Source organism: Lagenorhynchus albirostris, chromosome 2, assembly GCF_949774975.1.
Source record: "Lagenorhynchus albirostris chromosome 2, mLagAlb1.1, whole genome shotgun sequence".
In the NCBI taxonomy this organism is placed as follows: Eukaryota; Metazoa; Chordata; class Mammalia; order Artiodactyla; family Delphinidae; genus Lagenorhynchus; species Lagenorhynchus albirostris.
This window is the reverse complement of record NC_083096.1, coordinates 43,418,387-43,444,975: the sequence shown is the minus strand read 5'-3', so window position 1 is coordinate 43,444,975 and position 26,589 is coordinate 43,418,387. Positions and strand designations below refer to the sequence as shown.

The 26,589-nt window shown below is 36.6% G+C and overlaps 1 protein-coding gene across 3 annotated transcripts in view; it reads left to right on the top strand.

The window, feature by feature from the left end:
• The window catches only part of PLA2G4A (phospholipase A2 group IVA), a 160,975-nt gene extending 134,665 nt beyond the window's left edge, over nt 1-26,310 (top strand). For 2 of the 3 annotated variants that reach the window (XM_060142140.1, XM_060142141.1), the window contains exons 15-18: nt 3,384-3,568; nt 13,554-13,749; nt 15,244-15,401; nt 25,703-26,310. In XM_060142140.1, coding sequence (XP_059998123.1) covers nt 3,384-3,568; nt 13,554-13,749; nt 15,244-15,401; nt 25,703-25,834 — 671 coding nt within the window. In that variant the 3' untranslated portion in view covers nt 25,835-26,310. Of the gene's footprint in view, nt 1-3,383; nt 3,569-13,553; nt 13,750-15,243; nt 15,402-23,190; nt 25,665-25,702 lie in introns of those variants that run through there. The other variant, XM_060142142.1, reaches the window with a different exon arrangement.
• Nucleotides 26,311-26,589: the final 279 nt, after the last annotated feature.

Below are 26,589 nucleotides of genomic sequence, written 5' to 3'. Positions count from 1 at the left end.
AAAATAGGGAACATGCATTATAATTTGTTATTATTTTAAGTTGTTGAATCTTGTGTTTCTCAAACCTATTCGATCATGGAACTCTTAATTTGTATATAGAATATCTGTTAATATCTTGCAAAACTATTTTTTTTTTACAACACAATTAAGAAACATTGCTTCCTGTCAGTTTATATGGAAGGTTGGAACCATGGCGTTTAGCTACATGCCAGAGCTGGGAATTGGTCCACATGATGATTTTTCTCTCAAATGTAATCTTGGATTTAAAACAGGAAAAAGGAGACTATCAGCTTCATGATGAGAAGGGGGAACTCAAACAGAATAGGAAAGAAATAGTCTGTTTCTGGTTAATCTTTTAGCTAAAATTTAAAGCATCAGTTTATAAAACCAGAGAAAAATATTTGTGAATTACCATTGTACTTTATTATTTTAGGGAAAATCATGTCACTGTAAAAAAAATTCCCATTAATGTGTTTTTAATTTTTTATGCTTAATTGTGATAAAATACACATATCAATGTGGTTTTCATGATTGATAGATGCATGTGTAGATTGCCTCTATACATTGTAGTTATTGCTTTTTTTTTAAGATTTTTTTTTTTGATGGACCATTTTTTTTAAAGTCTTTATTGAATTTGTTACAACACTGCTTCTGTTCTGTGTTTTGGTTTTTTGGCTGTGAGGCATATGGGATCTTAGCTCCCCTACCAGGGATGGAAACTGCACCCACTGCATTGGAAGGCAAAGTCTTAACCACTGGACCACCAGGAAAATCCCCAGTTATTGTTTTTTAAATTACCCATTTCAAACCCTTTTAGTCTTATGGCTGTGCCACTTTCTGAAGTAACAGTGTGACACTGTGTAGCGTTTAGACTTCCTGGACCTGGCTTGGAAACTTGACTCTCACAGTGTGAAACTGAACCTCTTAGGGCCTCATTTCCTTATCTTTAAAATGATACTAATAATACCTCCTTTGTCTTCTGAGGAGTTTTCTAAGGATGATAAATCTTATATATGAAATTTCTAATATATTATAGATACTCAAAATAAAGCTGCTTTTAGGAGAAATAAAAGTACCCAAATATAAATTTCTAGCTCATTAGTAAAATATTTTAAAACTAATATAAGATAAAGATTCATAATTTTTCACCTTTTTAAAAAGCTCACATACGTAATTTTTAAACAATAAAAATTTCAGAGGAATAGATGTTACAGTTGGGTTTGATAATATATATATAATATATATATATATTTCAATTTTATAATTCTTAAGTTTCAGGTTCTGTGATAGATAGATATTTAGAATTCTGGCTGGTGGCAAAGTTCATTGTCACTACATAGATACTTGATAAGAAAATAGAATTAACCTGAAGGTAATTATTTAAAGAATGGTATCTCTGCTCTCTCCTTTTTGGCCTAGGCATTCACCCTGGACATAGCAAGACACTTTTTTTCTTTTTTAACTTGACCTGCCTTTTCATTCAGTTACATGACCTTATTCTTGTCTAACACCCCCATCCCCCATTGTTTCTTGGTTTTCTTTTTTAGCATATTTGTTTTTCATCTAAGACCGTTTTTTCACATCTTCCTACTTTCCTTCAGTACACATCACCTCAGATGTAAACTCTATTCCACTTTATTTACAAACATCACTAGTAAATGTTTCTAACATTCATTTGTTATTCAGTATTTTAGAGATGAGAAATTTTTATAGATATGAGAGAAGAAAACAGTGACTGTTAACTAGAGAAACTTGTAAGGATATTAATGTTTTCTTAAGTAACTAAGCCAAAGTCTAATTGAGAACTGTTTCAATTCACATTGAATAAGCGTCCTGGCTAATTGTCTCATTGGTGTTTTAGTTTCAGCTTCTAGTGATGATGAGGACTGTGGATTTTAATCAGACATTAAGAATTTAAAGATTTACTTTCCTCTTTGATCTCTTGCTCTTACAATGTAGTGATAAAATCGACTGTGAGAGAATTATAATCAGCATCATTCTTATTTAGAAATATATGGAGGGAATTAACATGTGATGGGTTTCTATCATGTACTGAACATTTTCCTGGGTAATAGGTATTAACTACATTTTATAGGTGATTTTATAAACACAGGTTGCTCTGATCCTCTAGTTTTTGTTGTTTCCTCTATGGAAATGCTCACCAGTGGAATTTAAAATCTGGCTCAGAGGTCATAATACATGTCTAGCATGAGCACCTTCACTCTATCCTACTGTAATAAACCTCCCTCTTGAGCTTTGCTGCCCTTCTTTCTGACAGAACAAGTGGAAACAGATGTGAGGACAAGGGGACAGAACAAAATAATTGCATGTCATTTCATTCAGCTCAAATCAATTTAATTCTGATCACATTTCTTTCTCCTAGGAAGAGGATTAGAATCCCCACACATACATGTGAACAGCAACATGTTATCAATATTATTTGTTCATAAAACTAATGATTTCTAGCCCCTGCTTTCCTTCAGATCCCTGGCCATCTCATCCTACTCTCCTCTTAAGTTGTAGCCACACTGTACTTCTTCAAACATACCACTCCTTACTCTGCCTTGGGGCCTTTGCTCTAGTTCTTCCCTCTCCCTGGAAAAAAATACCACCCCCTCCAAATCCTTAGATGGCCAATTCTCTCTTATGAATCTGGTCTCAAAGTCTTCTCAGAGAGGTCTCTCCTGACTACCTACCTGAAGTTCCTCCTTATCCCATTACCCTCTATTATTTCCTTCATTGCATTTATCACTGCCTGAACTATCTTTTAATGTTGACTGATTTACCAGCAGTGTGCTCTATTGGAGCAGAGTTTGCATCTCTCTTGTTCAGCACCTGGAGGAGGGCCTGAAGAGTAGCAGACAATACATGTTTGCTGAATGTGTCAGCTGGATTATTCTCTTAGACTCCCATCACCTAGAGAGATGCTGTGTGGGATCCCTTCAGACTCTGCCACTCCCAAGTTGTGTCATTTTAGAGATGAATTTAATGTATTTCATCCTCCATTTCTAGATATCCTCTATCTCACGTCTGTTCTAAGACTTAAGCAAGATAATGCACGAGGAAATGTTTTTCAACAGTAAAGATCTATGTCATGGGAAGTAATGCTACGACAGGGATCATGGCGCACAGGGTAGAGTTACTACTAGGGCCTGAGCCTTGCTTGCACTTTCCGTGTATCATCCCACTTAATCCTCACAGCAGCCTTGTTGATAGAATCTTTTATTCTGATATTACAGAGGAAGAAACCAGAAGTCTCCAAGCCCTGAGGGCCTAACCATAGGGAATTCATCTCACACGTTTACATAACAAATACTTTTAATATCCTAAATAATGTTAAATGATTGTTTAATTCATTCTTTTCTTTTCTATCCTTTTTAAAGATCCTGATGAATTTGAGCGGATATATGAGCCTCTGGATGTCAAAAGTAAAAAGATTCATGTGGTGGACAGTGGCCTCACATTTAACCTGCCATACCCCTTGATCCTGAGACCTCAAAGAGGAGTTGATCTCGTCATCTCCTTTGACTTTTCTGCAAGGCCAAGTGACTCCAGTCCTCCCTTCAAGGTAAGGAGAATTTATGTCGCATTCCATTGTCTGCCACATTCTTTTGCATTGCCTTGTAGCTACCTTAGTCCTCCCAATTTCTTATCCCTTTAGCCTATTTTCTACATTATTTTCAGTAATATTTCCAAAACACAGATGTGATTCAGTCTCTTCCCTGCTTAAGAAAACTCTTAAATGACTTCCCATGACCCTTGTTCAAGTTCATAGTCCTGAGCAGGACAAGAATGTTGCACCATATCTAAAGTTCATGAAGAAAATTAGGCTGAAATTTGGGAGTTAGCAGGTGAAAGATGAGTAAAACGATGCACGGGGAGTGTATACTATGAGAAGAGAAGAGGACATAAAATAGTATCCTGATGATTCAACAATAATATCAGGGGAAAAGGACAAAAACCAAGGAAATGTGCAGTGTTATAAAACCAAGTCAAGATATTTAACAACAGGAAGTCTTCGGTGAAAAGCAGTTCCAATAGGGTTGAGAGGGCAGAAGTCATACTGCAGTAATTGGAAGGTTAAGTGGAAGTTAAGAAAATGGAGACAATTCTATAAACTGTTCAGGGAAGAAGGAGATGGACTATATCTGCAAGAGGATGTGGAGAATAAGAAAATTGTATGTGTGGAGGGGTGTGTCGGAGGTACTTCGAGTGTGTTTAAATGTTTCGATGGTTAGGACTCATGAATGAAGAAATGTTATTGGAGAATGGACAGATGACATACATGATAGAGTTACACCCCTGGGAAGGTTACAGGGGTAGGGAGTGGAAGGGAGATACAAAAATACAGGTGGAGAGGAGTCTGGAAATGTCCGTATTGGGACAAAAGAGAAGGGGGGAAATTATGCCTGTGGATGGAGGTTAGCTGTTAGGCACTGAGAAGGGAAGATGGGAAAGTACTCACCTGATAACTTCTAACTTTTAGAATAATTAGGAGTCAGCATTCTCTTTTGAGGGTGAGAGAATGGAGGAAGTGGAGTCTGCCTATATGAAGAAACGAGGAAAAGTTCTGACTAGGGCAATGTAGAATGATTGCTGGGCAGCACTCAAGTGAGACCACGAATGTTATTTGTTCCTTTTGCCTCAAACTTTCTTTAGATGCAGCTCACATGTTACCTTTCTTGACCTCCACAGGTATAGTTTTAGTACAAAGGACTTAGTCAATTTTTCTAACACAGCGATTTTCATGTTCTACTGTCCATATTTGTTTACATCATATTGCTTCCACTGTCTGTGAACTCCTTGGGGACTAGAACACTCGTGTGTGTGTGTGTGCGTGTGTGTGTGTGTGTGTTTTAATCATTTGGTTCTAATTGCTTTGTAAGTGCTAGCCCAGATTATGAGTATGTAGGACAGTTTTTGTGGGTGAATGAATGAAATGCTGTAATAGATATGAAGTTATTGTTCCCATTTCATAGATTAAGAAATGGAAACTCACAGAAATTAAGTGAAATAGTTCATGATCTCCCAGCCAGGAAGAGTCAGTGATAACCCAGGTCCTCGGACATCTGTTTTCCTTTATATTGTACATGATTAAACTGTTCTTAAGACTAGTAATGGTTATAACTCTTTAATATATATATAAACCTCATATTTTATTTTTATTTGTTTATTTTTTAAAAATTTTTTGGCCATGCCGCAGGGCATGTGGGATCTTAGTTCCCTGACCAGTGATCAAACCCACGCTCCCTGCAGTGGAAGTGCAGAGTCTTAACCACTGAATGGCCAGGGGAAGTCCCCTAAACCTCATATTTTAAAAGTGCTTTCATAGTTTACCTTTTTTGAGGCAGTTAGTGGTATTCAGACAAAGAAACAAGGATTGATGAGATAAGAAATCTCATCACATCAACAAATTAAATAAGATAATGGGTGAAAAGAGCATAGCTCAGGATCTGGCTAGGAAAGTGGTAGTTAAGAAGTAGTCACGTTGGACCAAATTCTAAGGCTCCAGAATGAAATGTAATGTTCTTCTCTTTTCACTAGCTGCCTCCTTTGTACACCCCTGCGCCGTGTGCTCTGTGCTGTGCACAGCAGTTAATGGTAACACATAGTTTTTTTTTTATAACTATGTAATATCTTTGTTTATTTTTTAAATTTATTTTTATTTATTTATTTTATTTTTGGCTGCATTGGGTCTTCTTTGTTGAGCGCGGGCTTTCTCTAGTTGCAGCTAGCAGGGGCTACTCTTCATTGCGGTGCACGGGCTTCTCATTGCAGTGGCTTCTCTTGTTGCAGAGCACGGGCTCTAGGTGCGCAGTCGTCAGTAGTTGTGGCACGAGGGCTCAGTAGTTGTGGCTCGCAGGCTGTAGAGCGCAGGCTCAGTAGTTGTGTTGCATGGGCCTAGTTGCTCCGCAGCATGTGGGAATCTTCCCGGACCAGGGCTCGAACCTGTTTACCCTGCATTGGCAGGCGGATTCTTAACCACTGAGCCACCAAGGAAGCCCAAAATACGGTTCTTGATCTTGATAAAATTTTAGCTTTTGGTAGGGGGGAAGACTTTTATACACAAAGTCATTTGGAAGGAAGTTAAGTAACTTATTGTTAAATAGTTACTTGGGTTTATATAACTAGGTGTATTCTAGGAGATCCATACAAAAATAGATTGGTGTGTCCTGGAGTAGATGAACAGGGAAATAAATGAAATAGGATGAAAATGGCACAGAAATGGCAATGAGCACATCTGAGGAGTGATCTGATTAGAGTGATAGATATTACACTCCCGTTAGGAATTTACAGTTGGATGATAGCCAACAGACAATCAATGAAGCGTTTCCAGCAGACAAATGACTTCATGAAATTGGAATTTTAGCATGATTAATATGATAATGGAAAGTAGGATGAATTGGAGGATGGAGAACAAAAGATTAAAATTAAGAGAGATTTACTGTAATGCAAGCATAGGACAGTGAAGTACTGAACCAGGGCAGGTGACTGTGAAAACCAAGAGCAGGATTTGATGACCCATGAGCAGCAATGGCAGGTTCGTTTCAATGGATGACGCTACCATGATAGTTTAGAAGCTCATTCTGGTGGTAAGAGAAGCTGATTATTCATTTCACCAATGGGAGTGTAAAATGTCAAAGCCATCATTTTATATATGAATCAGAGCTCCACTACATCAATGAACTGATATTGGAAGAAGGTTTTAGAATATTACTTTGTACCTCTAAAAAGAACCATTGTACTTTGTCTAGTTTTTAAACATACTTTGATTCACTATTTCCAATTAAGAAGAATACTTGTAAAAAATTTGGAAATTTGGAATATACATCAAGTGCTTCTGCTATTCATAGACAATGGCTACTGATACTTTGGTTTTTACTTTTTTTCTCTCTTCACTGTGTGCGTGCATGCATGTGTGTGTTTATCAACACTAGGGTCATATATTTTTGCTTCTTTCTACTTAAAGTTACATTGTGAGCATTTTACTATGCCATTAAATATTTTAAAAAACGTAATTTTAAGCACAGCATGATATCTTTATATGTGGTTATGCATGAATTTATTTAACGATGCTCTCTTTTCACCGTTTAGGTTATTGCTATCTTGTCACCTTTTTCCTCTAATGATCATCCTTGTGCATGAGTCTTTAATCACACTTTTTATTATTTCTTTAGTTGGCTTCTTAGATATGCATTAGTTAAGATTTTTAATAAGTATTTCCAGATCACTTTCCAAAAAAGCTGCACCATTTTACATTACTATATTAGATTGTACATACAAGCCCTTGTTTTACACAGCTTTGCTGGCATGAAAAAAATATTACAGCTGTGCATGCTAATAGATGTGCTTTAGAATTATTTTGTCAGTTCCTTACATCCTACCCCTCTTCCTCATATATGAATATGTACTTTATCCTTTAACTGTTGGTTAAATTGGTTATTGGTTAATATATCCTTTAACCAATAACAATTGGTTATTGGTTAATATATCCCTTAACTAACCTTTAACTATCCTTTGACTACTGGTTTAGTATAGCATGAAGCCTATAATTCTGGAATGAATCAGAGACTTAATATAAAGGAAATTGCAATATATTATATGTAATACATTTTTTCCTCCAAAAATGAATTTCAGGAAATTCAAAGTGAACAAAATGAACTTTTCAGGCTCATTTGGAATACTGAAAATGATTTTTTAAACTTATGAGTGTTGTTATATAGAGTGTCATTATAATAATATTCATTTCAATATGGATCTAAAAGATTACTCATCTATAATTTTTAAATTAATAAAAATATACTGTTGATGCTAAAGTAGAATAGTTATTTTAGGTATAATATTGTAAGGTTTAAAAATTGAATCTACATCAGTTTTTGATAGAAGGGGAGAAGCTCCAATGCAATACCTGGATATAAGCAATATGATTTTATTAAGGTGATTAGTGAATAATTTTCTATTTTTGAGACTAAAATATCGATACCATTTGAAATTAAAGAGTAGAGCAAAAAATTAGAACCGTTAACTTTATTTCATAAGCATTTCATAAGTATAGTTAAATCTCAGATTTTGTCAGGGAGATAGAGAATGATGGATATCATGGCTTTTGATAAAGGCAAAAAAGTTCATATTGTATTTTATAACTGGCCTTGAAAGGTCATGACGTCAATGTCAGTGATACTGGAGTTTTTTTTGTTTTTTTCTTAGATTAGTGGGCACACACCCTAATAATAGTCCAAATATAAAGAGCCTCATGACTCTAAATAGTGTTATTAAATGATTTAAGAAAAACAGCTCCGTGATTCATTTTGTCAAGTTTCTTTTTGTTAACCATTTAGTAACTTAGATATATGCTATCCAAATTCATTTTACCAGTAGGATCCATCCAGGGAAAATTTTAATAGGATTTATCTTTAATTTTGATCATAAAAATAAGCCAGGGTCTTCATATTCAAGTCTGCAAAATAAACAGACTAAATTTAAGGGGGAAATAATTTTGGATGTCTTGAGGAGAAAACAAGGAATATAGGGAAATTTAGTTTACTACTGGAGAGTTTTGTCCTTTACCTTACAAAATTTTATGGAGAATTATAGATTTGGGTTGCTATGCCATAAATTGTTATTTTATATTATGTTGCTGTATATTGGACATAAATCTCACTGTTTTTCAGGCCTTTTAAAATGCTCAATGACCAGAAGCCAGAACTATGCGTTCATTCTCTTAAAAGAGAAAGAAAGGGGAATTCCCTGGCAGTCCAGTGGTTAGGATGCCGCACTCTCACTGCCGAGGGCCCAGGTTCGATCCCTGGTCGGGGAACTAAGATCCCACAAGCTGTGTGGCACAGCCAAAAAAATAAAATAAAATAATAAATAAATAAAAATAAAAGGAAAGAAGGAAGGAGAGGAGGCAATGAAGGAAGGAGAAAAAGAAGAGAGAAGCAAGGAAAATTTTAAATGAGCCAGTCTTTATAAATTATAGAAGCAATATATCTAAATTAACTTTATCTCCCTATATTTTCATTCAAGGTCAAAATTTCATTTACCCACAAATAACACAGAAAAAGAATCTGTATTTTTCCACACTAACTTGATTTATTTATTGACCTTATGGCATGATCCTTGGTTTAGAACCTCTGTATATGATGTACTTATGGTTTTTAGGTTGGATGAAACCAGCATGGCCAAACCAATCCAAGTGTTAGCTCTGTGGGCGTCAGTCCACCATGTCTGATGAAAGGAACTGCATGTTATTAAATGAAGCATTTACAGATTTACCTCTTGTGTTAGTTTCCTGGGGCTGCAGTAACAAATTACCACAAACATGGTGGCTTAAAACAACAGAAGTGTATTCTCTCACAGTTCTGGAGGCCAGAAATCGAGATCAAGGTGTCCTCAGGGCCACACTCCCTCCAAAAGCTCTACAGGAGAATTCTTCCTTGCCTTTTCCAGTTTCTAGTAACTCCAGGCTTTCCTTGGCTTGTGGCTGTATAACTCCAATCTCAGCCCCTGTCTTCCTATGGCCTTCTCCTCTGCGTGTGTGTTCTTGTAAGAACATGTGTCTTTGGATTTATGGCTCACCCAGCTAATCCACAATGATCTCATCTCCATACCCTTAATTACATTTGCAAAAACCCCTTCTCCAAATGAGGTTGCATTCACAGGTCTTGGGGGTTGAGGGCATGGACTTGTCTTTTGGAGGGCCACCATTCAACCCATTACACCTGTATTGGTCATGGAGGATCAGATGCCTTGTGATAAGGAGATATACCCAACATTAATTTCTCCTTACATATTTTGGTGAATGTATAGTAACCTCTTAGTGAAAAAGAACTAAGGAGAAGTACAAAGTGCTCTGTAAATTCTATACACTGTTAGATATAGAAAATTATTTCATGTCTATTGCATTATAAAGCTCTTGGAACCTAATATAATACATTTTTTGGAAGTGGGAATGACCATAACCACAAAATAATGAATTCTAAATTGTTGTTTATATTCATTGTATCTTATACAATTGTTGCTTCAATAATTTTTTAAAATTCTGTAAATTTATTTACACAATTATACTCCATACCTCTCCCCAATCTAAAAATAGATTTTGAATAATGATAAATATCTTAGAAAACACATAGCCTAGGTTTATACAGAAAAAAAAACCTCATTTCCTCTAGAGAAAAGCTAATTTATTATACATATATAAATTTAATTTAAGTATATATTTATTTACATATATAAATAAATAAAATGGCATATATATGCCATTAACACTATCGTTTGAATATATTTCTATGTTATTTAGATTGTTTTTCCTATCTTTCAAGATGTTTTAGTACTTAAAAATGAGCACAAATATCTTACAAAGTATCACTTGGAAGGACACTATCAAGTTTTTATCTCCACAGAAAATCATTTTAGTTAGTACTACGTGAATTTACCATGAATTAGCCTGTGGAAATCTGAACTGAGGTGTCAAACAATAACCAAAATGGATGGTTAGAACACAGTTCTGGCATATTGCTGTAATTTGTGGAGCAGCAATTTTTTTGCTCACTGCATTCTTCTAAAATACTCTTTTCAAACTCGTCTGCTCTACTTATAGTTGTGTCATTGTTTCTTAGCCATTACAGACAGAGAAACAAGACATCAGAGAGGAGATGGCTTTTCCATCCTGTAATCACTGCCTTTATAGTCATCAGTTTTTAATCTTTTCCATGTCAGGATCATATAAGGAAAGGGAAAGTTTCCATCACTTCCTGATTCCAGCGTAAAATATTTATCTAAAAATAGCTCGGTCTTTTACCTCACACAATTCCCCTTTTCCTCTTTCTCCACACATCCACACATCACTGGTCATACCCTTGAGTCATGTTTGGAAACACTAGAAAGCTCCTTCTTTTCCTTGTTCTCACGCAATTCCACAGCGTGAACTTTTAGGTTTATTTTGATGTTGAATAATCCTTAATGAATAACTGGGAACAGTGCTAGACAAGAAATAACAGGCTGAATAATTCAACTGAACAGGAAGAAAAATGATTTAGAGATAAAAGTTTTCTCAAGTTTCTAACAAGCAATTATTCATATATATGTATGGGATTTTCTGTAAAATATAATCACATTTAGCTTAACAGTTCATGAAACAAATGCTTTAATATAAATCAAATCCTTTGTTCTCCCAGATTTTTATTTCTCAGTAAATGGCATTGAGAGAGTCGATCAACTTAAAATTCACGACATTCTAGAAGCATCAGGAACAGTGAAAGTTCAATGAAAAACATATTTTTCTCTGAATTTAAGGTGCTATTTTATTTTTTTATTTATTTTTAACATCTTTATTGGAGTATAATTGCTTTACAATGGTGTATTAGTTTCTGCTTTATAACAAAGTGAATCAGCCCTCTTGCGTCTCCCTCCCACCCTCCCTATCCCACCCCTCTAGGTGGTCACAAAGCATAAGGTGCTATTTTAAAGTACTTGTTTTCTTAAATATAAATTACTGAGTTTTTAAAAATACATGATCTCATTTAATCCTCACAGCAATGTTCAGGAAGATAATAGTGCTAACTTTATTTTACAACTCATTTATGTATATATGAGTTGCTGAGAAATAAGAAACAGCTGAAATGTAGATAAAATGGGATTGGGAGCCTGCTATTTCAAGGATAGTACACAACCTGGTCCATGTGCGTTTGTTGTTACTTATGATCCCTATGGTGCCATTAGGAGAGCATCACTGCATAATTCCTCCCACAAAATAATTTCTTCCCTGTTTAGCTGTAGTGATAAGCGGTTTGTCTCAGATCACCGAGCTTGCAAGTCAAGATGTGCTGGGCCTTTCAGGCTGCACAGCCCAGGCATGAAGCCATCCATCATGTTCCCTGCCTCTTCCATACTGCACTATCATATCTATTTTTTATATTTTCCATTGATTTATAATCCCTAAGTATCCAAGGACAGCCTCTCTCTTACGCCTAGAATATAGGTGCTCAATTATAACGTTGAATGAATTAATAAGCACTCTGAGGAAATAGTCCAGGTATACTGCAAAATCTCATGGCAAATAAATACTTTTTTCATAGCATTTGCCACAGTTTTAAACCTGAAGTGTTATTTGATTACTACCAGGCTATGTACATCCCATAAGAACAAGAGTTTCACTCAGTGTTATGTCCCCACCTCCTAGCATGGAACTTAGATTGGCAACTAATGATTATCATTGAATGAATCAATGTGATTACAAGGGTAGTTAAAAAACTTAAGATGATAGTGATCATTTCTCTAAAACTTCCCTCCTTTAGGGATTTCCCCAATACCATTGCTATCTCTCTTCCTTTTTCCTCTTTTCTTTCTTCACTTTTCCCCTTCCATCTCTTTTCTTCTCTTTACTGGCATTTATTTGTCAAATAGTTGCATAGCATGAAATGACAGGCATGGTTCTAAATACTGCACTCATTAATTTATTTAATTCTAACAGCAGTCTTATGAAATATGTACTATCATTGCCATCTTTACTTTATATTTGAGGATATTGGGTGTGGAGACATTAAGGAACATGCCCAAAGTCCCAGAGCTTGCACTTTAACTCAGGCAATCTGGCCCCGGAGTTGGTGCTTTTCCCACTACCACAGTCTGCTTCTTATTTGTCCTTTTTGCCCTTCAGCTGCATTTCAGTAGAAATAAGCTCTATTCGCTGCATCTCTCTGTATTGATTTATGTTCTTTAGTTTAAATGTAATTATTTTTTGTGCTTACCCATTGTGCTAGTCAGCCTTGAGGCAGAAACAAACCTGAAACCTCAGTAGTCGACAGCAACCTTGTATTTCTTGGTCACGTTACCTGTCAGTGGATGCAAATGAGCTCTGTGGCTGTGTGCCAGGTGTCTTCTCATTCCAGTAAGGATGTATAAGCCTTTTATCCGGAAGGAAGTTCATATGTGGAAGCAATGACAATCTGCTACGCCCATTAACTAACTCTTGGTTCCTCTGTATGGCCAATTCTTGGCCACTGCACATAGAATAACAAATGATGCCAGAAGCTCAGCTTCTTTTCATAAACAAAAGCAAAAAAAAGAAAAGAAAAAAAAAGCTAATTCAGGGCAACTCAATGTTTTTGCATTCAGAAAATGTATTAATTTTTAATCAGTTTTGTGGAGAAGATGCAGGTAAAAAATCAGTAACAGAGTGCTCCTCATTCTGCTTCAACAAATTCTTTTTGACTCTGAAGGGTTAAAAAGCATTCACTTGGCTCATAAATGCCCAGAACTCATAATATATGCTTATTTCTCTAGCAATTGCATCGACGTAATATCATTCAGTTCAGTTCATTAATAATTTTTCAATGCCTCCTATGGAACTAGCCCTATACAAAAAGTTGACAAAATAATAGTGAGTTTGTTTATGGAGTCATTTTATATATTTTGAGATTGATAAGCTTCTTAAGAACAGGGTCATTTTTCATCCTAGCAAGGAGCATACTGCTAGCACACAGTAGACACCTAACTAATATTGAATAATGTGCAGACCAACTGAACAAATGATCTTTCCCTCTCTTCCATAGGAACTTCTACTTGCAGAAAAGTGGGCTAAAATGAATAAGCTCCCCTTTCCAAAGATCGATCCTTATGTGTTTGATCGAGAAGGACTGAAGGAATGCTATGTCTTTAAACCCAAGAATCCTGATGTTGAGAAAGATTGCCCAACTGTCATCCATTTTGTTCTGGCCAACATCAACTTCAGAAAGTACAAGGCTCCAGGTACATTGGGAGTTATATTCTGTAAAGTAGCAATCTGATAAAGACTAACATTAAGCTGGTTCATGCTGACACTGCCATACCAGCTATTACAACATTGAACACTTCCCTTACCTTGATAAATGGCTACTATCCTGAGACCTCGAGTACTCCCCCTCTTTCTTAGCCCAAGATCCCCTGGCTCTTCATTATTCAGAAACTGAAGGGTGAACAACAAGCTCAGTAAAAATCTCTGGGGCTTTACTCCACAACCTCAGATTGTATTTGTTCTGATTGAATGGTACCCTTGTCATAGGCATTGTTAAATATTTTAAATACTACCCTTGTAAGGGAGGCTTTGTTTCAGAACAAATCATGCAAAAAATTCTGGGAATGTTAACTGGCCATAAAAATTAATGTTATCTAGCAGTACGATATGGCTAGTAATTTCAGCTTGCCATGTTATATTCCATAAAAAAAAAGAGAATCAAATTTAAGGCATTTTGTTTTGCCAATCCAGAGGAGTCTATAGACTCTTCTGTATCCTGGAAGATACTGATTAACAAAAGGAGATCTAGAGATTGACAGGCAAGATGCTAAATGCCTCAAAATCATATTATTTTAGGACCAGAAAATGTAGCTGTGAAAGGACAGACAAAAAATAGTCATGGAGAAGACAGTGATCTTCTTCTAGATAGTGGAGGGAGTCAGAGAAAAAAATAAAGAGAGGTGGAGATTATCATGTCATACTTCAACACAAAAGAAGGAAAAATTTGTTGGCATTTTTAGTTATTGAACAGTGGAATACTTAAAACCTAGAAAATTTTGAATTTTCTATCACTATTAATTCTCAAAAATAGGATGTGGAGGGGATTCCTGTGACATGAAGACAATTAATTAATGTTTGGATTTGGATTCTACCAGAAGCAGATTCCAAGCAAAGGGTTCAAGTGAAAATGGTTTATTTGGGAGAACTAGGAAACTTTAGTAAGAGAGCAGGGAACTGATAAAGGGAAGAAAGGCGGACAACAAAAGATGTGTTAGTAAGCTGCTACCACGAGGAGAACCTGATCCTGCTGGGAAACTCTAGGAAATGAAATAGAACCTATGGTCTGGAATCATCCTTCCCACTTACACATCCTTCCCACTTACACAGCAAGCGGCAAGGGAACACCATAGAGTCTTTGGTTGACTGCTTCCTGGGACAGAGTATTATCTACTGGAATTTCCAGCCTGATGCTAGTGAGCAAAGCATCCTTGAACAGTAACAGGAAGGAGTAGAAAGCTCTTAGGCACAGAGATGCTGCTATTGGCAACTGGAAGTTGCCCAGTCAGAACACACGAAAATGGTCAAGTCCAGGAAATATAGACAGAGGCCTAATAGTGTATACTAAGGATTATATGACCCCTGAAGGGGCTACCAATGTTGTGTTTATGGCTATTTGTACGTTTTATGCTCTGGATTTTAGAGGTAATTTGTGGTTTTCAAAATAACACCATTTGAGACTCTTATATTAGGTGTTCCAAGAGAAACTAAGGAAGAGAAAGAACTAGCTGATTTTGATATTTTTGATGACCCTGAATCACCATTTTCAACCTTCAACTTTCAATACCCAAATCAAGCATTCAAAAGGCTGCATGATCTGATGTACTTCAATACCCTGAACAACATTGATGTAAGTATCTCCTACAATCATTGACAATGTCAAATACTTCCATATAACATGAACATAGCAATACCTCATTTTAATTAATTAAAAGTAAGGTTTATGAACGACACCCCAACTGTACCATTTTATTTTTCATGAATTATTCTATTAATCTCCAGAAGAACCCCATAAAATTCACAAATAAGAAAACAAATGCCTCCAAATTGGCAGAGCCCACATTTCATAATATTATTTGATTGAAGGATAGTTATCCTCAGCTTCTTTCCCAAAGTATCTAGTGTATTTCTCATATGAAAAAATAAATTTTAATTAGGAAGAAAAGTGATAAAATGGAAATATAAGAGTGAGAAAGTGAGTGTAACCAGAAGTGTAGTTAATCTGCAAAAATAGCATGACTTTTCATGGATACACTCATGCTTTTAAATGTCTTTATTTTTGTGGATCTTAGAAATGTCTCCCAAAGTAGCAGTGTCTCCATTTTTAGCCCTGGAGATATCAAGTATGCTTTGCTTCAGAAATGTAAGAAACAAGTCATTCTCTTCAGTATTATTCCAATCACTAGTTTATCTGCTGCTAAAATTCTGTCTCTGTGTAAAATTCTTTAGCTGCTAACTCACCATTTAGGACCACTATTGTGTAATTGGAATCATGTTGGCTTGCGGTTCCACATCATAGTGTCTGACAAATGGTTATCAGTCGTAAAAGCCCTAGTTCATTGGCCTAATCGGATTTTGCACATTAGAAAAAAAGAATAAAAGAAAAAGAAAGAAAGAAATCAAATGGAGAGGGAAAGGTATCATGCCTGATTTGTCAGTCTTTTTGGAGACTGTATGAATGGAGTAAAAGAATGTACCGTGCGAATGAGTCTTCCATGTATATGAGATTTAATTACATTTTGTGATCTGATAGAATACTGGTACATCTAGTTTGCTTGTTTGTTTAGTTTGGTCTGAAACTAGTAATGATCAATTGTGTGCAGTTATAACAGTTACACCATAATACGTTTATTAATCAATGTCTTTAATTTTTGTAAGCATATAAAGTTTTTCCCAATAACCTTCAGTTTCTGCAACTCTAAAGTGTTTCTTGTCAGCCTTCATTTGTGAATATGTGATAATTCAAGTAAAACACGCTTAACAACATTTATAGAATATATCATTGTCTAAATAGATTTATTCCTTTTCTTTTTCTTTCATATTATTCAGTGAAAATCAGAAATCCATATGCTACATTGTTTCTGTGGTGATGGTGAAAATTTAAAGAATATTAAGAGAAAATCAGCATTTTAATCTATGATTCATAGGGAGCAAACAGACATTCTCAAAATGGAGTTGTGTTTTATGAAACCTCATGCTGTTAAAATAGAAAAGAACTAAGGGTTAATACAGGAGTAATCCTGTATTTCCAGTATGAAGCCAATAAACTCAAAATTGTATTTTGTACTCCTTGGGATGAAATGTATTAAACTTGATCAGTTGTCCTAAAATGGAAAAAAATAGCTTATAGGAATATATAAATACCCTATTGGACTTGGGAAAATAAAAGGACACATACACAAAAGTATATCTGTATATAGACATACATGTATATGTACGTGTGTGTCTATATATATATGTAACTTACACAACTACATTTCTCTCATTGTTTTCAGTTTTGGTTTATGTAAAACCTTGTAAGCTATTGTCTGTAAAGAATGATATAGTTCTATTTATATATTTTACATTCTTCAAAGTAATTTGTTTGACACATAGATGAAACAGTTAAAGCCTGAACAAAACCAGACTGAATTCCAAAATAACTGTCCTGAGCTCATCAGATACAGATTTTTCACAAGCCGTTTAATTAAGCAGGTTTTAATTGCTCCTAAGAAGTTTTCTGACACAGTAAGTAGAAGTAAGGTCATAGACTTTATATCATGTTTGGCTCTTAGGTGGGCTATTTGTGTGACTTTGAATAAGCTATTTAAACTTCTTGAGCCTCAGTTTCCTCACCTCTGAAACAGGTGTCACAGCACCTATCATAGTGGGAGTAGTGAATCTTGAATCAGGTGACATATGAACAGTGCCCTGCAAACAGAAGCTGCTTAATAAATGGGAACCATAACTATGTGTGTCTGTATCCCTTACCACGATGGATACACCTCAAGACCTTTGCAAATGCCCAGAATTAACAATATAGACAAGTCAATATAGGTAATGGCAGCCCAGGCAGTAAATGCATATATTTTTTGAATGAATGAATGTAGGCTTCCTCTTAAATTATATGACCATTGAGACTTCTGTTCAAGTGATTCTTGGTTGTGTGTGTGTGTGTGTGTGTGTGTGTGTGTGTGTGTGCGCCTCATACCCGGGTAAGACTTCAGTTTTCACTGACATGTATCTCTCCTTTGATGACTCCCATTCCCTGCTTTTAACCAGGAAAACACATTTTATCAGAATCAAAGCTTCTTGGTAAGTGATGATAAAGAAAGAACAGCCAAACTCTGAGGTAGGATGCTGGGTCACTAGGCTCAATCGTGAGCCAAATCGCTCATTTTCACACGATTCGACGAGAGTAGGTGACGTATTCACGTTGCAGCAACACAACACATGTTTACTTGCCACAGACTGTTGGAATTTTTCACCAATTGTGGACACTGTGTATATAAACACTTCTAATGCAAAGACATCTGACTGCTAATCCCATGGAGGCAGTTTTCAACTTTGTGGCCACCACCACCGTGGCTTAAGGCAAATTTTCATCTTCAATTCACATTCTGACTTAAATCTTTACTTTGAAAATGTCAACCTGTCTCCAACAGCTCTGCTGCTGTGCTTCTGTTGCTTCATTTTCCCCAGAGATTCTAGCAGCCCTGCTTTGCTGAAGCTAAATTCCAGTTCATCTTTAGAGAACTTCTGTTTCTGCTCACTTCATGACAGCAGGCTGGGTTTCTCATTAGTGTCGGGTTTCTGCACTTACTCAGTCCTCCCAAATTCCTTTTCACTGAACGTTGCCTAAGTGCTTTTTACAATGGCAGCATTTCATGGGGGTTTTTCTGTGTCTTTTTTTTTTATTTTAAGAAACCTAATATATAGTGACTTACACTGGTAGATGTGTGGTATGTGGAAAATGCAGAGGCTTTCGAGTTAAACCAAATTGGGTACTCAGATTTTTGCTTGTGCCTCTTCGCTAGGTGACGTTGGGCATGTTGATTAACCTTTCCAAATTTTACTTTCCTCATTTGTAAAAGGAAACAATGATACAGATTTTTATAGGATTGGGATGAGGATTAAGTAAAAGAATATAATTTAAGAGCTTGGCACGTACGAGACACTCAGTTGAAACAGGTAATATGTTAGTGATAATAATTACTATCCGTGTCCAAATTTATCTTCTGCTTTTAATTATAAACTTAAACCCTTTAAAAACAATGACTTGCCTTATTTACCTTGTATCCTCCAGAGGTACTGATCACAATGCCCGACACCTAAAATAAATATGCAACAAAATTTTCATAAGTCATTTAAAAAATGTCATCGACTTACTGGCAGAAACGGTTGAAGAGTTTAATGTAATAAGAGGAACGAGTAGTGAGTGTCAGGATACAGGGCCTGTTGGTGGGAGGCAGATGCCTGACTGTGGAGAATCTCCAGGCCATGTATGCCTGGCCAGGTAGTGTGACTACATGCTGTACCCATAAACTACCACCTCGATCTAGAGGAAATACACTTTCTGAGGTCTCTTTTCCAGGACCAGTTATCACAGGAAAATGTACTGTTATGCAGTCTCACTCATTCAGTTTATTCATCCAGTTGGCATATTCTAAAGACAGTGACAGCATATGCCAATGCTGCATAATCATGAGCTTTTAAAATTCTTTCTCCAGTGATCCTGTAAAGTGTTAAATATTAAGGGTTAATTAAAATGAGGAAAAGTGTATATCCAGAAGTACTGGTATTTACTTCTTCATTTACTGATATTTCATCATCATGTTAAGAATGTCTAGGTACAAGTTAAAGTTTTTATCTTTTACAAAATAATTTAGAAGCTTATTATGTATCATAGCCTTATTTTTTTATGTGATATCTCTAGGCATTTCTTTTTCTTTTTAATTGAAGTATAGCTGATTTATAATACTGCATTAGTTTCAGGTGTATAGCACAGTGATTCAGTTATACATATATGGATATCTATATCTACATCTATATCTCTCTCTATATATGTTCCCTTTCAGGTTTTTTTTCCCTTTTAGGTTACTACAAAATATTGAGTATAGTTCCCTGTGCTATACAGTATGTCCTTGTTGGTTATAATGGCCTTCTATATCAGGCCCAAATTCATTTACCTTTAATGCTACCTATAATCTTTTTATATCTTATTTACTTATTAATTCAATACATATTTATTGAGTATCTACTGTGTTGTATCCTTAGGAACTAAGGATACAGCAATGCACAAAACAAAAAGAACAAGGAAAACTTTTGAGTGCTTAATATAAGCCAGATATTTCCTTTTCAAATATTCAGCATTCACAATTGGCCCACGAGGTAGGTATTTTTTATTTCTATGTGAGGAAACCGAATCATGGATTACGTAGGCTGATTGCTAAAAGTCACACTGTTATGTTGAGGAGCTGAGATGGGGCCAAAGGTTTTTTTCTCACTCTTTCCTCCCTTTTGAACCATCTATCTTTCAAGAAGACTTATGTCCTAGTATACCCCAAACACAGCTTCCTTTCCAGCCGAACCACTTCCCAGATGTTTCCTGTACATGCCATGACCTTCCATCTTCAGCCTCTTTATGAGATTATCTTTTTACTGAGAATGCCCGGTCTTTCCTCTCCACTTAGCTTTCCTCTCCACTTAGCTTTCCTCTCCACTTAGCTTGTCCTTCAACTCAACTCAAATCTCATTGTCTCCATGAGTTGAGCTTTATCCTATTTAATTGACCTCCACTGAGCACCTTCTGGGCAGTCATTAATTTCACAAATTTTTATTCTTCCCCTTTCGTGTTCTAAGTGCTGGGATAAAACATGACAAGACTACTTAAGGCCCCTACTTTCATGACACTTTATTGGGAAGCAGGCATTAGCCAGTAAATCCACAGTAATTTACTCCAGAATATCTTCTTGCATTCTGCTATATTTATAATTTTTATTTCTCTCTCAAAATATAGCTTAACTTTCTTTTAAGGCTCATTTTAAAATTTCTGTTGCGCGAATCCAGTACTTACTTTTGGAGCGCTTCCAATCTCACGTCTCTAAATTTGTTCCTTTGGGGGAAAGATTACATTTTTCATGTTTTCTTTTTTTTCTTTATGCCTTTACTGCCAAATATTTAAAGGATCTGGCAAATTGGGAGACTATTAAATGGCACAGGTGAAAGATGACACCAGTCTTATTTGGGGATAGGTGATGGGGATGAAGAGGGTTGAGATATAAGGACCCCTGCAAGGATAAAACTGACGGGAAGGATTTGGTCTCTCAATGACTTTTGGGGGGGAATGAAAGAGGAAATTAGGTGTAAACACTATTGATGATGACTCCTAGTATCATTTTAAAAAATAGGAAGACTCAAATATAACATATCGCCTTTTCAAACACATCTTATTGTACCATGTGTCATGCCGAAAGGTTTGAATTTAGCAACTGATGTAACGCTGAGCTCAGCCACTTCTGTTGACATCACAGGATTATACATCAGGGGTCCCCAACCCCTGGGCCAGGACCAGTGCCTGTTAGGAACCGGGCCGCACAGCAGGAGGTGAGCAGCGGGCAAGTGAGCGAAGCTTCATCTGTATTTACAGCCGCTCCCCATCGCTTGCGTCGCCACCTGAGCTCCGTCTCCTGTCAGATCGGCAGCGGCATTTGATTCTCATAGGAGCGCGAACCCTACTGTGAACTGCGCATGCGAGGGATCTAGGTGGCGCGCTCCTTATGAGAATCTAATGCCTGATGATCTGAGGAGGAGCTGAGGCGGTGTTGCTAGGGCTGGGGAGCGGCTGCAAATACAGATGATCGTCAGCAGAGAGGTTTGACTGCACAGAGACCATAATAAATCAACTGCTTGCAGACTCATACCAAAACCCTATCAGTGAGTAGCAAGTGATAATTAAACTGCATCTTACGGAGTAGACTGGACATAAGCAACACACTTCGGGTGTCACTGTCTCCCATCACTCCCAGATGGGACCATCTAGTTGCGGGAAAACAAGCTCAGGGCTCCCCCTGATTTTGCAATATGGTGAGTTGCATAATTATTTCATTATATAGTACAGTGTAATAGTAATAGAAAGAAAGCGCACTTATAATAAATGTAATGCACTTGAATCATCCCGAAACCATCCCCCGCCCCACCCTCCTGCCAGGTCTGAGGAAAAATCATCTTCCATGAAACCGGTCCCTGGTGCCAAGAAAGTTGGGGACCACTGTTACACATCACAACAAACGGGTAATCTGAAAAACCTGGTATTTAATGGTTTCACAGTGTTAATGCGCCACCTAGTGGTTTGACATGCACATTCTAATTGCATTTTTGGGTTTTTCAGCTGTAAATGTGAATATCCATTTTCCTTTAAAAGAATGGCCTGTTTACTAAAAACACCTTCCAAGGGCCAACTATGATAAACCCACTAGTTCATAATATTGCTATTGTTGATCTTTTTGTGCTCATGAATTCATTGTAAAGGAGTTGACAGCAGTCATGATTAGCACAATGTCCCCTGCAGTTGTTTTTTTTTTTAAATATATTTTAAAGCTTTTTGCATTTTTGGAAAGTAAAGAACTGATTTTTAGTTTTACTTGGGTACTTCTCTGCAATGAGGGTTGGTGTGTCTCATGTTGCTTTGGTGCTCCTTTCAGTAGGAGAAACCAACTGAAAACTTGCTGACATGATCTCTAGAAAGACAGGGAGATTATTAAAAGAAGATGTAGTAGGACACATTTGATAGCAGAATTGATTTGCTGACTTTTACCATATAATAAGCCCGCTGTTGGCTATACATGGTGCATTTGTTTCTAGTAAGCTTTACAGCCTCACATCTAATTTAAATGTCCTCACATATGGTCAGCTTAAAAATACCAACAATAAATAGATGCTAGTTGTGGAATGTTTCCTATGTGCCAGGCATTGTGCAAAGTGTTTTATATAAATGATCTCCAGTTCCCACAAAAGCCAAGATTAGTATTATTATTTCCATTTTAAAGAAGAGGAAACAGGCTCAAGGATATAAGTTAATTCCCCTTGATCTCACACAGCCAAGAAGTGACTGTGCCTGGAGGCCCTCTATCAAGGTGTCCTTCATAGGCTTGAAGCCCCCTCTTCTGTCTCCATAGAATTATGTTTCCCTTACTCATGGGAAAGATGGGGTCAGCTAATATCTGCTTTGCTTAAAAGACTCAGTAACATTTGAGCCCATTTTCCCAGAAGACCATTTTATATATATATAATTATATATATAATTTTATATTTACATAATGTTATATATAATATAATTATATATTTATAATATAGATATATAAGTATTTATATATTTATTTAAAATAAATATGTGTATTTTATATTTTCCGCAGAAGACAATTTTATATATATATAGTTATATATATAATTGTCTTCTGGGGAAAATATATATAAAATTAAAAATCATAAAGCAAACAAAGGTATCACATTTCTGTGATAAGTCCCTCTTTCTAGAATATGACAGTTTGTTTGAAGTTAGCATTAGAGAACAGAGGGCCCTGCCCATTGGGCCTTACATAAAGTCACAGAATATTAACTGCATGTTAGTGTCACCTAAGTCAAACATTTCTCTCCTCCAGGTACTGAACCCAGCTTGCCCAGTTAGATTGGATGTGAAATGGGAAAACCCTACTGTGCACACATCTCCAAGGCCAAGAGGGCCACACCAGCTCTGAGTGAGAAGGGCCAATGGTGTTCTAAACTTCTCAGACTTCCCAAGTATTCCTGCCCATGGTAGAGGGTTGAAAAGCATGTGTGTAATACCTTAACGTGGCCTCACAACCCCTGGGGAAGGGAAAAAAGTGAATCGTGGCATATTCATGTGACTTGCCTCTGACCCTGAAACTTCTGTCTCATTAGTGGATATATGTATACGTGTAACTGATTCACTTTGCTGTACAGCAGAAACTAACACAGCATTGTAAAGCAACTATACTCCAATAAAAATTAATTTAAAAAAAAAAACGATGAAATTGTATAGTCCTATCCTGAGAATGGAGTCTTCCTGATTTTGTCAGGGTTCAAAAACAGCAGCAGAGGGGCTTCCCTGGTGATGCAGTGGTTGAGAGTCCGCCTGCCGATGCAGGGGACACGGGTTCGTTCCCCGGTCCGGGAAGATCCCACATGCCGCAGAGCGGCTGGGCCCGTGAGCTATGGCCACTGAGCCTGCGCATCCGGAGCCTGTGCTCTGCAACGGGAGAGGCCATAACAGTGAGAGGCCCGCGTACCGCAAAAAAAAAAAAAAAAAAAAAAAAAAAAAAAAACAGCATCAGAGCCAAGGTTACTATCCAGGCCTCTCTTCCAAAAGCCCATTCCCATTGCTCTGCAATAACTGCTTCAACCAAATTCCAGATTTTCTCTTCATTCCAAAAGTTCCTAACTAGGTTAACATCATACCAAAAAAAGTACATGATAATTATAATAGCAGTTCTTAGAGGTTGTATTCACCATTAATTTGGGTATACGCAAAGATTATTCTGAATAAAGAAAAGCCATCATCGATAAAATCACAAAGCATGATGTTTCCTAGATAGAGGACATCCATGTTTTATAACTGCATTTGTTTCACTGAGGAAGCAGGGCAATTCTCCAGCAATTTATTTTCTCATTAGGATTAGGGAAAGTCTCGTACTTCCTTGTGGTCTCTCATTTCTGCTTATCTACTAACTATAAAGGACATAAATTCTAGATTTAGTAGTTACTTATTTCTTCCCTCTTACTACCTTCCCCATGAAGGACAGAATGAAGATAAATTTACCATGTTACACATATTTTATTCCCTATTTTATCAGCAAAAAATCTGAAACAGGGGCTTCCCTGGTGGCACAGTGGTTAAGAATCAGCCTGCCAACACAGGGGACACGGGTTCGAGCCCTGGTCCGGGAAAGGACCCATGCTCCACATGCCGCGGAGCAACTAAGCCTGTGCACCACAACTACTAAGCCTGTGCTCTAGAGCCCGTGAGCCACAACTACTGAGCTCACACGCCACAAGTACTGAACCCCGTGCACCTAGAGCCTGTACTTCGCAACAAGAGAAACCACCGTAATGAGAAACCCATGCACTGCAAGGAAGAGTTGCCTTCCTTCGCCGCAACTAGAGAAAGCCCGCGGACAGCAACGAAGACCCAACGCAGCCAAAAATAAATTAATAAAAATAAATTAAAAAAAAAATCTGGGACACTCCCACAACAGTTCTTTCTCTGCTGGGGGAAGGAATAGTATCTGGATACAAACTGAACAAGAGTGTAATGTGCACAGAGAAAGACAAACATCATATGGTATCACTTATATGTGGAATCTAAAAACGTACAAATGTACAAAAACGTACAAATGTACAAAAACGTACAAACTTATTTACAAGGCAGAAATAGACTCAGAAATAGACATAGAAAACAAACTTACGGTTACCAAAGGGGAAAGGAGGGGGATAAATTAGGAGTTTGGGATTAGCAGATAACACAATACTGTATATAAAATAGATACAACAAGGACATACTGCATAGCACAGGGAACCATATTAAATACCTTCTAATAACCTATAATGGAAAAGAAACTGAAAAAGAATAGATAGATAGGTAGATAACTGAAAAAAAATATATATAACTGAATCATTTTGCTGTACACCTGAAACTAACACAACATTGTAAGTCAACTATACATCAATTTTAAAAAAAATTTTTAAGTGTAATGGAGATGTTGAATTTAAATATATACATGAGGGACTTCCCTAGTGGCACAGTGGCTAAGACTCCTTGCTCCCCATGCAGGGGTCCTGTTTTCAATCCCTGGTCCAGGAACTAGATCCCACATGCATGCCGCAATTAAGAGTTCACGTGCCACAACTAAGAAGCCAGTGAGCTGCAGCTAAGGAGCCCACGAGCCACAACTAAGACCCGATGCAACCAAATAGATAAATAAATTAATTAAATAAAATAAATAAATATATACATGCATGACTCAGAGATTTCTCTATTTCAAGAAGAATACTATAATAAAAAGATTAATTATATATATATATTTTTTTGACCAAACAAATGTTTCAGTGAGTTCAGAACAGCACTAATTATACATCTTTTGCCTCTATTCACAGGTAATAAAGAATGCCATAGTTGAAAGCATTGAATATAGAAGACAGAATCCATCTCGTTGCTCTGTTTCCCTCAGTAGTGTTGAGGCAAGAAGATTCTTCAACAAGGAGTTTCTAAGCAAGCCCACAGCATAGTTTGTGTACTGGAAAGCTTAGCAATTTCTGATGCAGAGGCAGTCTGAAGTTCCGTGACAACTGGATTTAAAAACACAGGACAGATATTAACACTGGTCTCAAGAGACTGGTTAATACTCAAAGTTGCAGTTATTTAGCTGCATAGAATAATACCCTTAAAAGTTTGTTAGATTGACAGATGATGTCAATTGCGTAAAAATATACTTAGCTACATTTTCTATCAGTATGAATTTCCTGATGCAAATGTAGGGACATATGCTGTATTTTTAGACATTCCTTACCAACTATCTTATGTGTTCCCTTTTTTAAAATGTGGTTTCTTTTTTAGAATATTTAAAGGTTCAGTCTCAATATGGAATTCTTTGTATTGTGTGTGAATGTAAGTCACTGACTGGATTTATTTGTGCCATGAGACAACACTTTTTTATTTATATATGCGTAGATACATATATGAAATAAATACGTCTATATACAAATGAGCAAGAGGTAACTGAGTTTTTGTTTGTTATCTTTAATGAAATATTGCACCGTTGCTATGACAGATGCTCAGATTCATGGCTTTCAAACACAAAAGTTAAACCTAAACTCAAATTTGAAACATCATTTTAAATCATGGTGATTTTTCTTAGAAAGTATGTATAATTTGTTGAGCAAATGGCATACATTTATTCAAAGTGTAGAAAAAAAAGTTTAACCACTTCTAGTTTACTTTGCTGATATTACCCTGTTTGTCCAACAGAGAGCAGTTGACCTCA